The sequence below is a fragment of the Plasmodium malariae genome, assembly GCF_900090045.1.
Source record: "Plasmodium malariae genome assembly, chromosome: 10".
In the NCBI taxonomy this organism is placed as follows: Eukaryota; Apicomplexa; class Aconoidasida; order Haemosporida; family Plasmodiidae; genus Plasmodium; species Plasmodium malariae.
Genome location: NC_041784.1, coordinates 329622 through 348725, shown reverse-complemented (window position 1 = coordinate 348725; position 19104 = coordinate 329622). Strand labels below are relative to the sequence as shown.

General features: G+C 25.3%; 4 protein-coding genes across 4 annotated transcripts; 1 reads left to right on the top strand and 3 right to left on the bottom strand.

Annotated features, from left to right (window-relative positions):
• Nucleotides 1–2564: 2564 nt before the first annotated feature.
• PmUG01_10017400 (ubiquitin-conjugating enzyme E2 N, putative) lies at nt 2565–3810 on the bottom strand (the record flags this gene model as incomplete). Its single annotated transcript, XM_029005352.1, has 4 exons — nt 2565–2786; nt 3036–3130; nt 3441–3527; nt 3756–3810. The coding sequence occupies 4 exons, from the start codon at nt 3808–3810 to the stop codon at nt 2565–2567; spliced, it is 459 nt and encodes a 152-aa protein (XP_028861950.1).
• Nucleotides 3811–5759: 1949 nt separating this feature from the next.
• PmUG01_10017300 (ubiquitin carboxyl-terminal hydrolase 14, putative) lies at nt 5760–8498 on the bottom strand (the record flags this gene model as incomplete). The annotated part of the gene is made up of 2 exons (XM_029005351.1): nt 5760–7383; nt 8398–8498. The coding sequence occupies 2 exons, from the start codon at nt 8496–8498 to the stop codon at nt 5760–5762; spliced, it is 1725 nt and encodes a 574-aa protein (XP_028861949.1).
• Nucleotides 8499–10637: 2139 nt separating this feature from the next.
• On the bottom strand, nt 10638–13198 carry PmUG01_10017200 (methionine aminopeptidase 1a, putative; the record flags this gene model as incomplete). The annotated part of the gene is made up of 3 exons (XM_029005350.1): nt 10638–11173; nt 11643–11954; nt 13048–13198. 3 exons carry the CDS (start codon nt 13196–13198, stop codon nt 10638–10640), a joined length of 999 nt encoding a protein of 332 aa, XP_028861948.1.
• Nucleotides 13199–15574: 2376 nt separating this feature from the next.
• PmUG01_10017100 (conserved Plasmodium protein, unknown function) lies at nt 15575–16111 on the top strand (the record flags this gene model as incomplete). The annotated part of the gene is made up of 1 exon (XM_029005349.1): nt 15575–16111. The coding sequence occupies one exon, from the start codon at nt 15575–15577 to the stop codon at nt 16109–16111; it is 537 nt and encodes a 178-aa protein (XP_028861947.1).
• Nucleotides 16112–19104: the final 2993 nt, after the last annotated feature.

Below are 19104 nucleotides of genomic sequence, written 5' to 3'. Positions count from 1 at the left end.
GTTACAATTACAAAAAAGTCTCTGCGTAGATGAGTGCTTATGCAGACAGTAAAAGGAAGTGTACTAATTTAATACCCACAGAATTCATATACATGTGTATATTTTCATTTACACTCATATATGTGTGTATTCACATTCGCATCCCCGTTGGCATATATGTACATTCATATCCCCACACCTTTAGGCATATGTGCACATTCTCGATATATGTCTTTCCATTAAGGTTCACACGAGTAAAGCGTCTATTTTAAAAAATATTTTGTATATATTAAAAAGAAAAAAATAATAATTATTACAAAACTGGGATATATCCCTTCTGCATATGCATGTGTACATGAGAGAATGAGTACACATAAAATAAAGAGCAAAGAAAACGATATTTTACATATTTCCGCGCAGAGTAAGTTTATTATGTATGTATGTATGTATGTATGTACATATGTATGTATATATGTATACATGTATGTACGTATGTATGTATGTATGTATGTACGTATGTATGTATGTACGTATGTATGTATGTACGTATGTATGTATGTACGTATGTATGTATGTATGTATGTATGTATGTATGTATGTACGTATGTATGTATGTATGTACGTATGTATGTATGTATGCATGTATGTATGTATGCATGTATGTATGTACGTATGTATGCATGTATGTATGTACGTATGTATGCATATATAAAAGGACGGGAAAAAAAAAATAATAAAAAATAAAATAGAGAGTAATAATGTTAAAAAAGAGTAATAATATTAAGGGGGTATTATTATTACGTAATACTAATATACAATAACTGAGAATTATAACTCAGAGGTATGATAAATGGCTTATTAAATACTGCGCATTGACTTAAACACACATAAATTTATGTACTATGGTGTATTTTACGCTGTATTATATTACGAACATTCGCTTCTTTTTTGTTTATTATAATATCTCTTTGCTGTTTTGCGAACGTATAAAACACTTTTTCTCACGCAAAGCGATAAAAAAAAAAAAAAGAATTAAACGAAGTAAAAGAAAGAAAAAAATACGTAATATTTTTTAAAATTAAATTCAAGGAAGAATATTATCTCTTCATAAAAAAAAAAAAAGAAAAAAAAGGAAATTAAGCAAAGTTAAAATTAAGCAGATTTAAATTAAGCAAACTTGAAATTCAGCTAACTTGAAATTCAGCACACTTGAAGTTCAGCACACTTGAAATTAACTAAAAAGAAATATCTTGTCTTTTATTCCATACGCTTATTATTCTTTTTTCCTTTTTTTGTTTTTTGAAATTTATTTTGCATCATATTACGTAATAAAAAAAAATGCGAAAAAAAAAATAAAAAAAAAATAAAAACAAAATAAAAACAAAATAAAAACAAAAGTATTGCTATTTATTTTTTTTTTTGAAAAATTATAAACCATATAACAGCTTATATATAGTTATCAAATTTAAGTTTGCAGTTATATTGAGTAAAAACAAGTTTTCATAATGCCTTATCCTCCTTTTGGCAATTGCTCATTACGCAGATATTTAACGATCGCACTCAAAAAGGAAACGGAGAAATGGGAATATGAAAAAACAACAAAATGGAAAAATAGCAAAATAGCAAAATAGCAAAATGGAAAAATGGAAAAATGACGAAATGGGGAAACATATGACAGAGTGCAAAAGAGTTTTATCCTTTTTTTCTCTCATTTGTATGGGAAGAAAGTTTTCCTTTTAGACAAACAAAATTGCAGTGCACAAATATCCTTCGCATTAATGCTCAAAGTAAACGTCTATGTTTTTTTTTACCATGGGTGTGCTACTTACATGATTATGTAAAAATATATATTTTGTTTTATGAAATATGTGCAATTAAAAAATAGGTTACGCTTGGAAATTATGCCTAAAAATTGATCGAAAAATTGTCTAAAAATATGCTTAAAAATTATGCATACAAATTATGCATACAAATTATGCATACAAATTGTGCTTAAATTTTATGCTTAAAAATTTCGCTTCAAACTATGCTCGCATTTTATCCATTTTAATTTTAATTCTTAAATTTAATGTATTAAGAATATATTTTGTTAGCAAGTTTGCAATATGTACAGGTAAAGGGGGTGTAAAAAATAAAAAAAAATAAAAAATAAAGAGTAATAATAAAAGTAAAAAGGAGTCGTACAAAAAATACATATATTATATGTATATATGTATATATGTATATATGTATATATGTATATATGTATATATATATATATATATATATATATATATATATTACAACTGTGCGTTTAAATGTAAACACGAAAGGATGTACATATATTAGGGTAAGACATTAAAAATGAAGTTTCGCACGAATAACCAATTTTGTTTTTTCCATTTTTTTATCCGTTTTTTTTTCCATTTTTTTATCCGTTTTTTTATCCGTTTTTTTATCCGTTTTTTTTTCCATTTTTTTATCCGTTTTTTTTTCCATTTTTTTATCCGTTTTTTTATCCATTTTTTTATCCGTTTTTTTTTCCATTTTTTTATCCGTTTTTTTTTCCGTTTTTTCTTTCGCTTTTTTTTATTCTCTTTTTTTCCTCATAGAGCAGTATTATTCGCATATATTCTGTTCCATTCCCTTGCTACATTTTCTGCGTCATTCTTATCCTGCTTAAAATGTTCAGCGACTTTTGAATCTAATGGATCGTCAGGTTCGGGCGATGATAACAAAGCTTGAATACTCAAAAGCACTGTTCGAATTTGCAGTGCTGGACTCCACTTATCTTTTAAAATGTCCAGGCATATACGACCTAATTTGTCCTTTTTATAAAAAAAAAAAAAAAAAAAAAAGAAAATACACACACATAATAATAATAATAATAATAAAAATAAAAAGGTCAAAAAATAGGTCAGGAAAAAAAGGAAAAGCTTAAGCACTTCTCATGTACGAACTGGTCAATATTGACATATAAACGTATATAAATATAGACATATATATACATATATACAAGAACACGCATTACATGCACAGTAGTTATTACATTTTTTTTTTTTTTTTTTTTCTATTACAATATTCGGATGGTATATTTTTGTTAAGAAGCGAACTTTTGGTGGTTCCATTGGATATTGCTCAGGCAAAAAAAGTTCTAACTTGTATGTCCCACCTATTAGTAAAATTGTAATTGCCGAGAAGTTTGCATATATAACCGTGCAGGTTACCACGTGTGTAGGTTACTATGTGTGTGTTACTATATGTGTGTTACTATGTGTGTAGGTTACTATGTGTGTGTTACTATGTGTGTAGGTTACTATGTGTGTGTTACTATGTGTGTAGGTTACTATGTGTGTGTTACTTTGTGTGTGTTACTATGTGTGTGTTACTATGTGTGTGTATGTACGCTTGAATATGTGTGAGAGTATGTATGCATATGCCCGCATATACATACATACTTTAAACAAAAGCTTTTAACAAACCTTCATATGGGGTCCCTTCGGGTCCATTTATTAAAATGTCAAAGTGTCTGTAGTTTTCCGGTACAGGAACTGCAACAATACCTGGAGCTGAGCATGTACAAATAGGGAAAAAAAAAAAAAATTGAAAAATGAATAAAATAAATAAATGCATAAATAACATAAAACGAAATAAAACGAGATATATGTAAGACATGGGCGAAGTGAACGATACCCATAAAAGTGCAGAATATACATACGAAAACTACAGCATACGTATATATATATATATATAAATACACGAGTAACTATTCATATATGATTTTTTTTCTCATTTACGCGGTTCGTTCGCCAAGTTCTGCGTTTCTTTAGTTATTCTTCTTGGTATTGACATATTTATAAATTATTTATATAAAGGAGGTAGAAAAAAAAAAAAAAACAAAAGAAAATAAGAAAATACTAAAATACAAAAATATAAAATTAAAAAAATAAAAATAGAAAAATAGAAAAATAGAAAAATATAAATAACAAAAAGAATTATAACCGAAATAAAGCTAATTAAATAACTGCTTCATAAACGAATTATGTCAACCATTTAATTATGTTAATGGGAAGAAATAAGTTATCTTCGTTCAAAAATGAAATTAATCAATCAATTAGTCAACCAATTAGTCAATTAAATGGTCAATAAATTAGTGACTTAATTAATCATTTAATCAACTGATAAATTTCTTTTTTTTTTTTTTTTTTTTTTTTTTTTTTTCTCTTTTGCTATTTACGAGTGAATTTATATACAATCTGTTAAGTAACGGTACAGGGATTAACCATACCCAAAGTTATATTTTTTTTTTAATTACTCAGGTATTGCTTTTATTACTCTAAGAACTATCATATATGTTTTTTTTTTTTTTTTTTGTTTTTTCGGTTGTTTCCTATTTGAAAATTTAAAATTTTTTACACTCCTTTATTTTTTAATGAACTAAATGCAGCGATATATCTAAGCGCTCCAACAGAATATTCAATTTTTTACGTAGTTATGCCGTTACTACGTGATAACATACTTGTATTATGTATGTATATACATATGCAATACGTATATGTACAATATGTATATATTTTTTAGTCAAACGTGCAGCGTTTTCAGCTGCTGTTAACATGCCATGACCAAACATAACATCATTTTTATTCAGATTATTACCTTAGTATTTACATAAATGAAAATTTATCAAAATAAAATTTTTTCCCATATGCGATTTCTAAATAGTATAAAAAAAAAAAAAAAAAAAAAATTGGAAAAAAATATAATATAATAATAATTTTAGAAAAAAATATCGTTTCTTAATGCGAATAGAGTTCTGGTTATGTTTTCATACATTTTTACGTTTTTGCGTTTCTTTGTTTATATGTTTTTCGTTCACCATTATTTTATTTTATTTTTTTGCTGTGCTTTGTTTCATTTGTCTTTCCATCTTTGCTATTTATTTTTCATTTCTTTTCATTTTTAAGTTGAACGAACGGGCAAGGGAAAGAGCTAAATTATGATGCCTATATATATACTTACAACCACGGAAGGGGTGGGAAGCATTATGTGTAACCTATTTAATGAATATCCCACTTTAAATGGCCCAACAGCGTAAATAGAAATGTACATGTACATAAGTGTATGCGTTGGGGCAGTACACACATACGTACACACTTCTGTATGTGTGCGTGTGCGGGTTTGCATATGTATATATATATATATATATATATATATATATATATATATATATATATATATGTACGTGTGAAAGGGGAAAAGACTGCTATTTACTAACTTGAAAAGAAGGTAATATATTCAGGGGAAAAATTTAGATATTATTTTTACCTTAACAATGCTAAAGTTTTAAAAAAAAAAAAAAAAAAAAAAAAAAAAAATTAAAAATAACTACAAAAAAGTTTAAAATGCATCATGCCATTTTTCTAATTAAGAATTAAGTAAAGTGTTCAATGAAGATATGTACACGTGTGGGCATGTAGCGAGTTTATTCCCAGTATGTTCTACGTTTACTGGGCGCACACACAAATATATATATATATATATATGAATATGCATTATGTACAACATGTACGTGCTAAAAATGCACTTTTAAAAAATTGGAAATAATGTTATATGAACAAAAAATGGTTTATGATATAAGTATTTAAATACCTTCTAAAATATACTATGAATTAGTAAGTGAAAAAAAAAAAAATACAACTCCGTATGCATGTGCATATATGTACAAAAATGTATGTATATTTACATATGCACATACATACATATATACACACGCTTGCTTATATACACCCACATCTGTACGCTCACATATCATATTTATCTATTTCTTCCTGTGTGCAGGATAAGGTTTTCCTTTTATATAATAACAAAATGGCTATATTAAAATCACTGCATCCACCACATAAATCATTGGAAACGAATTTACATGTACTTACTTTATCATCATCCATTTTATACCATACTGCATCGTTGGAGGATGTATTTTTTTTATTTATTTGATCCATATCATCCGTTCTGCAATCTTGGATTATACATTTTCTCATTTTTTTCCAAGCAATGTAATGACCGCTCTCTTCATTTCTTCCCTTGTGTGTAATGACGGAAATTAATTCGTATTCCCCCGTAGGGATATTCATACCCTCTTTTTTATCACATTTTTGGTCATTGTCCTTTTTGTTACTTGTCTGCTCATTTTTCACCTCCTCATTTTTCACCTCCTCATTTTTCGCCGTATCACTTTTGTCCCTATCCTGTGATAAGTTAACCATATCAAGGGGAGGTGAAATATCGCCCCCTTTGGGTTCCCTCCTTTTCATAATTATATTCCTAGCAATCTTCAACTGACTTTTTATATTTTCTGAACAGAAATCATATATATCAAAAGTTTCTGGAAAGCTTACTTTTCTACATATTTTGGCAGTAACTACAGAAACACCATTATTTGACTCTACTATTCGTTTTGATTCAAATCGTAAAAAATGGACAATAAGATAAGGTGGTAAGGAATTAATTTCTGATTTCTTTTCATATAATGCGTCTTCTTTACTATCTGCTGCTTTATTTTTTCGAATTTTTTCATTTAAGGATAAGTGTATTCCTTCATGCATATGATTTACCGGGGTAGCATGAGTTCCCATGTAACATATTAATTTATTGTGAAACTCTTCGGTTGTTTCATACTCTTCCTGTAAGACTGTATTTGAGTTTTGTTCTGTTACATTTTCGCTAGTTGGCATTGTTTTTGCAGCACTCTCCTTCTCAATACCGCTAATCGTACTTGAACCATCATTTTCAGTGGCATCATTTTCTATTAATTTAATTTTACTAACAATTTTGAAGGAGAACAATTCATCAATTATTTTACATTCGCTTTCTTCATTTAGAGAATTAAGAATTGCATTCATACATTCCTCAGCATCCTGTTGAGCATATTGTTTTGTCCTTAAATTTACGCTTTTAAATTTTGGAAAAACTTCCCTAAATGATTTTAACAATTCAAGTGGTACATATGGTTCTGATGATTTTCCAAAGGTTTGAGAAAAATGAATATAACAATCAAATAACATATCTTTCGGTGTTTTTAATAAAAATTTTTCTTTTCTTTTAAAGTTTTTAAGAAATTCTCCTAAATCATCAAAAGATGTTAAGAACTGTAATACGGCATTAAAATAACAAGTATTTCCTAAGTTTACTATACCTTGATCTTCAAAAATTATATTTTCTTTTTCATGTAATTTTTCCTTATCTTCTTTTGATAAATCTTCAATAAACACTACATTATGAGGTTTTTCTACTAAACTTTCTGCTGAACCGACTAGCATAATTTTGTCGTTATTTTTTATGTTTAACTTAGACAAGTCTGCATCATCCTTTATTAGTCCCTTATACATGAGTTTTTGTTTTTCTGGAGGTACATTCGTTAGTTTGCTGAGGAGAGAAAATGTGGAAATGGGGCATACATATGTTGGTATATGTGGGTATATATGTTGGTATATGTGGGTATATATGTTGGTATATGTGGGTATATATGTTGGTATATATGTGGTGGGTATATATGGGTATATGATATATGTTGGTATATGTGGGTATATATGTTGGTATATGTGGTATATATGTTGGTATATGTGGGTATATATGTTGGTATATGTGGGTATATATGTTGGTATATGTGGTATATATGTTGGTATATGTGGGTATATATGTTGGTATATGTGGGTATATATGTTGGTATATGTGGGTATATAGTTGGTATATGGTATATGTGTTGGTATATATGTTGGTATATATGGGTATGGGTATATGTGGTATATGTGGGTATATATGTTGGTATATGTGGTATATATGTTGGTATATGTGGGTATATATGTTGGTATATGTGGGTATATATGTTGGTATATGTGGGTATATATATGTATATATATGTGGTATATGTATATATGGTATATGTGGGTATATATGTTGGTATATGTGGGTATATATGTGTATATGGGGGTATATGTGTGTTTGTGTGCGTACATGTGTGTATATGCATTCACATATGTCTTTACAAATAATGGTCGTTTCAAGGGATATACCCCCCACACACACATGCGCTTCTCGTAATTCGCATTAAAATTATTAGAGGAGAAGGATAAACTTTAAAAAAAAATGATCCCTCCCTCTCTCTTTTTAAAATTAAAATATACTCCATATTGTACAGACTCGCCTTCTCATGTGTCTACACATGCGTATATGTATGTATATAAAGCGATGTAATTATGGGTAAAAGGAAAAAATCAATTTCGTCTAAAATAATTTCAGCGTTTCACAGTATGTATATATATATATATACATATGTGGGTACACACATGCAGGTACATTTATGCACATGTTTGTATAAGTACATCTTATTATAAATAGCGGTTTCGAAGAAAGTTTTCCTTTTTTTCCTTTTCACATTACCACAACTGCTGCTTAAATAATATGACTGGTTCAGCTACATTGAGCTCTAGATTATTATAAATGTTGCTCTTCCATTTTACTGTTACATTGATAATTGTCATTTTGTAATTTTTGCCTTTTTCGTTATCCTTTCTTTTTTTGCTTTTTTTACTATTTTTGCTATTTTTGCTTTTTTTGCTTTTTTTGCTATTTTTGCTATTTTTGCTATTTTTGCTTTTTTTACAATTTTTGCTATTTTTGCCTTTTTCGTTATTTTTGTTATTTTTGGTTAATTTTCTCTTTAATTTAAAAAGCTAAAAATTTTCAATAAGCGTAGGGTTTAACAAATAACAAAAAAAAAAAAAGTAAAAATCAGAAAAAAAATCAAAAAATCAATCGAAAAATAATAAAAAAAAAAATGAAAAATGAAAAAGGAAAAAGGAAAAAGGAAAAAGGAAAAATGAAAAAGGAAAAAGGAAAAAGGAAAAAGGAAAAATGAAAAATGAAAAAGGAAAAAGGAAAAAGGAAAAAGGAAAAAGGAAAATTCATCTACTACAAAAATTATGATGGAGTTTTAGCATAGTAATGTAAGCACAAAAGTATATTAATGTGTATATATATATTTGTATGTATATATATATTTATGTACTTGCTAGTTCATAATGAAAAATTAAAAAATATATATACTTGTTATAACTGCATATTACAATATTTAATATACTACGAACATATGCAAGAACATTAGAGTAGCTTACGATAGAGAACAATGAAACTTAAAAAGTTATACCAGAATTCAATACAAAAGGTCATATGGAAAAGGGTAAAACTTAAAGGAGTAGATAGTATACCATTAAAATTAAATAAAAAAAAAAAAAAATTTCTTTTTAAGTATTTCATAGGTAGCATTGCTATATATGAGAAACCATCACAAAAAGAGATATCAACATGGACGGTAGTAATGTAATAAAAAAAAAAAAAGAAAAAGAAAAGCTAATAAATAGAAAAGCACATCAAAGCAGAGAAAACTAAAACAGTAGTACTAAAGCAGTAGTACTAAAACAGTAGTACTAAAACAGTAGTACTAAAGCAGTAGTACTAAAACAGTAGTAATAAAGCAGTAGTACTAAAACAGTAGTACTAAAACAGTAGTACTAAAACAGTAGTACTAAAACAGTAGTACTAAAACAGTAGCACAGAAATGAGAGTAAAATTTTGTTCATATAAATTAATCTTCTAATTTTATTTGAATTAATGCTTAAACTATTATGTCAAAATTTACTACTAAAAGCAAAAAAGAAAAACGCAAATATAGCACTTTTTATATGTGCATATCAGGCCTTTAATAACTACTAAGCTTTTAACCAGCTAAAGAAGGACGAACATTTATATACCACTACATTTACAAGTATAATGTTTATGTAGGCTCCTTTTATTATGTTGTGTAAAAGATTCCTTTTACTTAAATGATCTGGGTGAAATAGGTTAGAGCTGATTAAAGAAAAGAAGAAAAAAGGAAAAAATAAATAAAAGCGAAAACCAAATAAAAAAAAAAAAATAAAAAGGCATAAATGACGAACGCAGAAATGGCAGAAGTAAACGTAACAACACAGAAAAAAAATCAAGTGTTTTAGGTCAAATAGGAAGAGAAGTAAACTTCAAGTTTAATAAAAAATTGTTTTTCTTATTAAACTGAAAAAGAATTTGTTTCCTCGAAGATGTGTACATATATAAGTTTATATTTTAAAACGGGTATGCTTAAATTTTCGTGAAATACTAAGACTTTAAATTTTTGATATTTAAAATAAAAAATATAAGGAATTAAAAAATGATTAATAAAAGGAGTCCATATGATAAATGTGTTTATTTATCTTTTGGGAAATGCACTAAAATTTGTGCATTGGAAAAAAGTGTGATAATAAAAAATTAGAAAAACAAATACATACATGCATACATACTTACGTGTGTATATGTATATGTCGTTTTTCTTAATATGTATAATAAAAAAAAAATAGAGCTACTGTAAAAAATTTAATTTTTTGATGAAAAAATTGTAATTTATATGTCTAAAAAAGATAAAACAAAAAAAAAAAAAAAAAAAATACAACGAATTGTTTGTACAGAATGTAAAAGAAAAGATTTAGAAATTTCGTATTTCCTTAATTCTATGTACCAATTCAAACGAATATCACATGCGAATATATTTGCGCATATTTGTCCATTTATATGCGTATTTGTGTGCCTGCCCATTAAGACTCCTTCCGCTATTCACCCTCCGTTAATATTTCAGCAGAATTTTCCAAAATTAAAATAGTATGTTCCCACTGCGAACAAAAAGAATTGTCATTAGTGCACACAGTCCACTGGTCTTTCCATGTATGAATATTTGTACTACCTTCCGATAATATCGGCTCGATTGTAAATATCTGCCCTTTTTTCATACGATCATTATTATTATAACTGTTAGGATAATGATGTTCAATTAAAGGATACATATGCATATTACGTCCTATAAAATGACCACAAAAATCTTTTATCACATTAAACCCATTTTTCTGTGCATGCTCAGTTATTATTCTTCCAATTTCTGAAAATTTCTGACCGTCTCTACAAACAGATATAGCTTTATAAAGACATTCTTTACTTATATCAATTAATTTCTTGTGATTTTTCGAAACTTCTCCTATTGCTTTTGTGCCTGCACAATCACCAAATACTCCATCAATATAAACTGTGCAATCGTATGTTATTATATCACCGTTTTTTAATTTTCTTAAATTTGGTATTCCATGACACACCACTGCAGTTTTAAAAAAAAAAAAAAAAAAAAAAAATTATGAACAAGCAAGGTGAATAAAGTATAACTGTAAAATTAAATGCGTAATATAAAATAGCTGAATTTTTTTTTTTTTTTTTTTTTTTCCATTAAGGTGAAAAAGTATAATGTGCAAAATGATAAATAATAAAAACAAAATTCAAACAATGTGTCAATATGAACGTATCAAAATGTGTTTTTCGCTAATTATATTTGTGTGTCTAGCCGGATCTGTATACTTGCTAAATTTTTGAAGATATAGAGTGCATACTGAAATTGGCCGAAAAGAGCGTAAACAAATAGTGCAAAAAGAAAAAAGAGATAATAATAAAAAAAAAAAAAATTAAACAATTAAAAACAAAATGTTAAAACGGAACAGATAAAATGAAATTTCTAAAAATAAATGGTTAACAATGAACGGATAAGAAAAACGCAATAATGTAAAAGGTGATACCTTCATTTGGTGAAGCGCAAAGAGTCTTTGGAAAACCATGAAAATTAATTCCAGCGGGATATGCATTATTCTCTATATAAAAGTCGAAAGCTATTTTATCAATATCATCTGTTGTTACACCTATTTTTGAATTTTCCAAACATAACTTTAAACATCGTGCTGCTAATTTTGCAGCCTTTTTCATTTTTATTATAGTTTCTTCATCTTTAATTTCGAAAATAATGTTCGAGTTTTCAACAATTCCTGTTTTAGCATAACTGGGGCAATTAATATGTGCAGGAACCTTTTGAACTGCTGTTATTTCATATTTGCCTTTAAAAAATAAAAATGCAATATTTTTATAAATAATATCAATCCAAGCATGTAATGGGTGTAACGTAATATATATATTTTTTTTTTCATTGTTTTTAATAATGAATTAACGTATAACTGCAATAACGTATAACTGCATTAACGTATAAGTGCATTAACGTATAAGTGCATTAACGTATAAATGAATTAACGTATAAATGAATTAACGTATAAATGAATTAACGTATAAATGAATTAACATATAAATTTGTGTATTTGTTTTTGCGTATTTCGGTATTTTGCGGGAAATTCAAAAATGTTGCAAAATTTTTTATAAATTTCACGTTCTCCATCATATATTTTAATTTGCACAAACGTGTAACTCCACTTGTTTATAGCAGTGTGCATATGTACATGAATGTATATTTATACACGTATATCTACATATGCGTATATCTACAAGTACATATAAGTGTATGCGAACAAAGCGCGTGCTTCTTAATGTTTAAAATTATTTTTATTTTATGCTTTCCATCAGAGCTTTTATTTAATTCAGAAATAATTAGCATATTAAAAATAACAAATGGAATGTAAAAAGTTTTTCATTATTTTTTATTTTTATAATTTTTTTTTTTTTTTTTTTTTTTTGTATTGTTCTAGACAATGCTCAAATGTTCGTATATTTGTCCTTTTTCTAAATATAAAAATATGAACATTTATTTTTATCATAATTGTGTTATAATATTATAGCAAATTCAAGTTTATTGAAAATTTTAATTTTTGTAGAAAACCAAATTAAAATAAAAAAAAAAATAAAAATGTTAAGTGAGCTTTAGTATTTGGTCCATGTGTGAAATATTTACTGTTATTAATATTTTTCCTGTTGAATGTTTGTTTACTTTTGCAACTGTATAACTTTTATGATGATCCTTAACAAATTAAAAGGTGGCATGTTTTGCTTAAAATGTATTCATTATTTTTATTCAATATGGTTAATACCCACGGTGTTTAATGCTTAATATATTACATCATTTGATATATTACATATCATATAAATGTTTTTCTTTTTTCTTTTTTCTTTTTTCTTTTTCTTTTTTTTTTTAATTTCATATACCATCTTCTACGGTTGGTTTAAACGACTTCATTTCAGTAACTTTAATTTTATTTATTTTTGGTGTTAAGGTGTACGTGTGAAAATTCAAGGGTTTCCTTTTTAATATTAAAGGAAGTTTAAACACGAAATTTTTTTTTGAATAGGACAACATTTTATATGGGAAATGACTTTTTTTTTTTTTTTAATTTCACTTTTTCATTCTTTTTAATTTCTCTTTCATTCTTTATTTCTAATCTATGATTATAACTAAAAAATATAAAATTTATTTAGGCTTTGTGCTAGTTCTTCAAAAGGGTCTTTTTATATTATGAATAAAAAAAAAAAAAAAAAAAAAATCATCAAAATAAAAAAGAGGTTATACATTCAATAAAAGAACATACATATAAAGTTGTTAATTAACGTAAAAAGTAGCATAGATATATGGAAGCCAAAAAAAAGGTATAAAAAGAAAAATTCAAAAATCATTTCAGTTCTTATGTTTCCGAATATTTTAAAAAAATTTTATTTTACATTTTCTTAAATCTGTTAAATAATTTAGCGAAGGCGAAAATTGAAGCATAAAATTTTAGTGTAAATAATAAAAAAGGTATTTTTTACTACTGTAAAAAATAAAAAAAAACTCCATTAATATATTTTTTCTTCTCAATAAAAAAGATTTTTCAGCATTAATTATTTTTAAATTTTCGCCATATATATATATATATATATATAATAGTATATGTATATATGTATATATAATACAATATAATTAATTTTTGGAGCTCTTTTATTTTTTTTTTTTTTTTGTCATTTAAAATTTAAAAACTAAAAATTAAAAATAAAAATAAAAATTAAAAATATAAAATTTAATTGATCAAATTAAACAAAAAATAATATATTTTCAAAATCCTTTGAAAAGAAACATTTATAGTTAAAATTTTACAAATAGGTAAAAATTTTTATTTTTATTTATCGATAATACAAATTTTATTGTAGTTAAATATAAATGATTTGTAGTATATATATTTAGAAATTAAATATTATATTAAGTAGGAACTTGTTTCTTTTTCTTTTTTTTTTTTTTCTTAATAGTTTTTTTGTTGCTAATAAGCATAAATTAATAGAATAAATTTTTTAAACTTAAGGCAATTTTGTAGTAATATTTGAGAATGAACTGTTAATGTTTCAAATTTTAAAAACTGATTTTTTAACATATATGTATATATATAATAAGTACATATAATAACAGGAATATTCTTATTAAATATTATATCTTAACTGCTAAGAATACAATCATTGTGAATCATTCTATTAAACATATAGAGTCAAGAAGTACGTTAATTACCTAAGTTATTATTCCAAAGTATAGGGATGCCACAAGGAATACATACTGTATTAAAAAATAATTTTTTTTATTTAAGGAAACCAATTTTTTATTATGTTCACAAAATACAAATTTTTTTTCAGCAAAAAAAGAAAGAAAAAATGTTCTAGCAGTAACTAAATTATTAGGAGTTTTTTTAGTTAAATTTTTTTTTATACATACATGGAACATCAAAACACGAAAAATTAAAAGAAGAGAAAATAGCTAGCCATTTTTATTTTCAGTTAATTTTGAATAATACTCCAGGAGAAATAAATTTCAAAAATAAAAAATATAGGACCACTCTTTATTGCAGATATTAAGAATAAAATTAGGAGTATAACCACAAGCTTATCGTTAATGAAGCAGCAGTGTTAGTAGTAGTAGTAGTAGTACCAGCTGTGGTAGTACCAGTAATAGTAGTACCAGCAGTGGTAGTACCAGCAGTGGTAGTACCAGCAGTGGTAGTACCAGCAGTGGTAGTACTAGTAATAGTAGTACCCGTAGTAATAATACAAAACATATTAAGAAAACATTTTAGCGTTTTTGTATATCCGTTAATACCAAGGAATATTAGACGTATCATATACAATTTTTATATTTCACTCTTGTTTTTGTCCCTTTTTTATTACATATATTTTGTTTTTGTTTTAGTTTTTTTGTGTGTATATTTTTTGTAAATATATGTATACACATATATGCATATATATATGCATTTGTATTTGCATATATATATGTATGTGCGCATACATTGAGCTGATATTTGTGCTCCATTTAGTTTATTCCTTTTGCCCATAAATGTAGCATTGTAATTTATTTATGTGTGTGTGTATATATATATATATATATATATATATATATATATATATATATATATATATATATAGATAGATAGATAGATAGATAGATATATATAGATAGATATATATAGATAGATATAGATAGATAGATATAGATAGATAGATATAGATAGATAGATAGATATAGATAGAATTTATTTAAATAGAATACATATTTGTCGGGATAAAATTGAACGCAGATTTATAAGTATATATTAGCGCTTAATAGTTTTTTCCTATATATGTATGTTTGTACGCACGTTATAACTGTTTATTTGTTTGCAAATCTACAGGAATAATAAAACCAAACCAAACACCATCGTTTCATTTTACATTTTTTACATTAATGAATGAATTCTATGTATCAAATGAAAATGACAAGAAAAAATATTTTGAGAAAAACTCGAATTATATTTCTGAGGAAAATAAATCAGTAAAAATATATGTGCAAGAAGAACAAAAGAATGATGATGATATAATTTCCAATAATTTTGATGGACTTAACAAAAAGCGGGAAAATGAAAACATAAAATGGGTATTTGAAAATAATTTACAAAATCCAGTAAGAGATTCAAGTGATAAATCATATAATGGGAATGAAGAAGATCCAACAAGTAGTTTTTTTAACATTAATGAATTTAATGTGAAAGTGATTCTTCGATTTTTGGTTGACTGTTGTTCATTTTTATGTGCAGTAGGAATATGGGGTGTTTTAGACGAAATCTTAATTATACTCTCAAAAGAAAATATTTACATAAAATTTTATTATTATTTGATTTTTACCATTCTTTTTACTTCATTTATGTGTTCTTTTAATTTGTACATTTCAAAATATGAATACAGAAATAATTTTATATATAATGATCTGGAAAACCAAGAATAAAAAAAAGAAAAGAAAAATGAAAAAAAAAAAATTAAAAGTATAAGTAAAAATACTTGACCCAGATCAGTACAATTTTTCAATAATTTTGACAAATTTTTAGTATATTTATAACAGCTTTGCATTTTCATTAAATATATGGGTGTTTTTCAATAATTTTTTACAATTTTTCAGTAATTTGATTGCTACATTTTTACAATGATATGATTGCTACATTTTTACAATGATATGATTGCTATATTTTTTCAGTAATTTGATTGCTACATTTTTTCAATGATTTGATTGCTACATTTTTTCAATGATTTTATAATACTTTTTTTGAAACCTTTTACATACATAATAGGAACTTATTCAGCATACATATATAAATATATACAGTGAGGATATATATGTGCATCCACACGTGCCTACGCGTGGATATATATATATATATATATATGTACGAGGAGTTAAATCTTCTAATGTCCCACTCGAATATTGTTTTTATCCATTTTGTTTAATTGTTAATTAAATAACACATTAATTGCGTCTGATTGATTGTTAAAAATGTATTTGTATTGATGTAAATAAACGCAGTTCGTAATAAAGCTGAATGAATATACACATTAAGGAAGAGCTATTTTTACAATTAACTGGGTGAATGAAGGAGGAATGGAAAAATTATAAACAACTATTTTTTACATTTAATGCATTACACTCCAATAATATATAGAAGTAATATAAGTAAAATAAAACATGTTAAATGAAAAATAAAATGAGCCATATATAATCAGTAACACATAAATAATGTGCACCTTCAATTGCCATTTAAGCAGTGATATGTTCCACCGTTATAAACATTTGCGCGAAAAACGGGAAAAAAATCGTGTTACAAATTACTCATTTGCTTGAATATATATATATATATATATATACACATAATTATATATATACATATAATTATATATATATATATACACACATTATTTAGTTGTACCATCAATATGTGCTACACATATATGAAGACGATAAAATAATACAACAATAAAACAAAGCAAAAAAAAAAAAAAAGGAAAATACAGTAATTAACTTAAAAATAAAAAATTTTAATTTTAAAAAAGGTAAAGGTGAGCATTCGTTAATAAAAATTTGCTTTCGAGTAGTTCGCTATTTATTTAAAAATAGCTCCCCAAAATATATAGTTATCAAATAAAATGTGTAAAATTGGGAGAAACGAGTTTTACGAGTATATTTTCCTACGATTTCATTTAAAAAAATTTTTAAAATAACGATATATGATTAAATACAAATGCTCACGTCCTTTTTTTATTTAATAGGAAGGTGTAAGGCGTACAAGTTGGGCGTAAAATATAACATATGTATATGTATGTATTCATATATATACAAGTATTTATAAAAAATGAAGTGAAATCTTCGCCATGTGATAAAAACCACAAAATAATATACCTCTTTATTATACATAGTTCCAATATGTATATTAATAAATATATTAATGTATATACGAATGTATGTATTAATGTATATACGAATGTATGTATTAATGTATATACGAATGTATGTATTAATGTATGTATTAATGTATGTACGAATGTACGTATTAATGTATGTATTAATGTATGTATTAATGTATATACGAATGTACGTATTAATGTATGTATTAATGTATATACGAATGTATGTATTAATGTATGTACGAATGTACGTATTAATGTATGTACGAATGTACGTATTAATGTATGTATTAATGTATGTATTAATGTATGTATTAATGTATGTACGAATGTATGTATTAATATGTGTCCAAGCAAATAATAAATTTTTTTAATGAAGCAAATGGAACCTTTTTTAAATTTATTTGTGCCTTTAAAACAAAAGAAAATATAGTATTATTTCCTTCCATTTCTTCTATCCATATTTTGTAAAAAAAAAGATAAGTTTGTTATGTTGAATAATACTGATATTTTGTATATAATACAATGCTCGAAATCATTTGGCAAATTCTTTAACGCAGTAACCTAAAAATTAGGCTTAATTAAAATACTCCCGAAATTTAATTAATTAATTTACTGATTTGTTAATTGATTGACTAATTTATTGGATACTCAATATATTTGTTCACTTGTTAATTAATTAGTTTGTTAATTAGTTTGTTAATTAGTATGTTAATGTTCATGCAACTGGTCTCCAAATTTTTAAATACAAATATAAATATGTACGTATTAAAAACTAGTTAAAATAAATAAATATATTTTTTTTTTTTTTTTTCCTTATATCTATTTTATATACACTAAAACACAGTTGTGGGGGGGGAAGAAAAAAAAAAATTTCGACAGGTTATATAAAACCTTCATACAAGAAATCATGTTAAAAAAAAGAAATATATTCTACATAAGTAAAATATAGCATATTACAATTTATCGAGTAAAAATTTATACACGTGTATCAGGGTTATATAAATATATATATATAAGTATATATGTATATATGAAATTTTTATACATACAAAATGCTCATGTATGTATGCATTACATTTTCATAAACAGCGTTAAACAGAGAGAAAAAAAAAATAAAGTACAGTAAAAGAATATAACAAAGTAAATAAAGTAAAATAAAGTAAAATAAAGTAAAATAAAATAAAATACTTGTGGAATTTCCTACTTTTTTATTGTCACAAATATTTATTTTATGTATACATATAATATATTTTTATTTTTATTTATTTTTATATTTGTAGTTAAAAATTTTTAAACTTGGAAAGTACCTATTTCCACGTGAACATTATTTTACTCAACGAGTGAGTTTATATAATATAATATATTATCCTTACAAAACGGTTAAAAGAGATTTAACTTGTATAATTTTAGAAAAAAGTGTTATTCAAATATAACATCGGCATTATACCTTGTATATTCATATATTATATATACTGCTTACAAAATTGTATTGTAATATATCTATATAATATACTTATGGAAGGAAAAATGATGGATGACAAA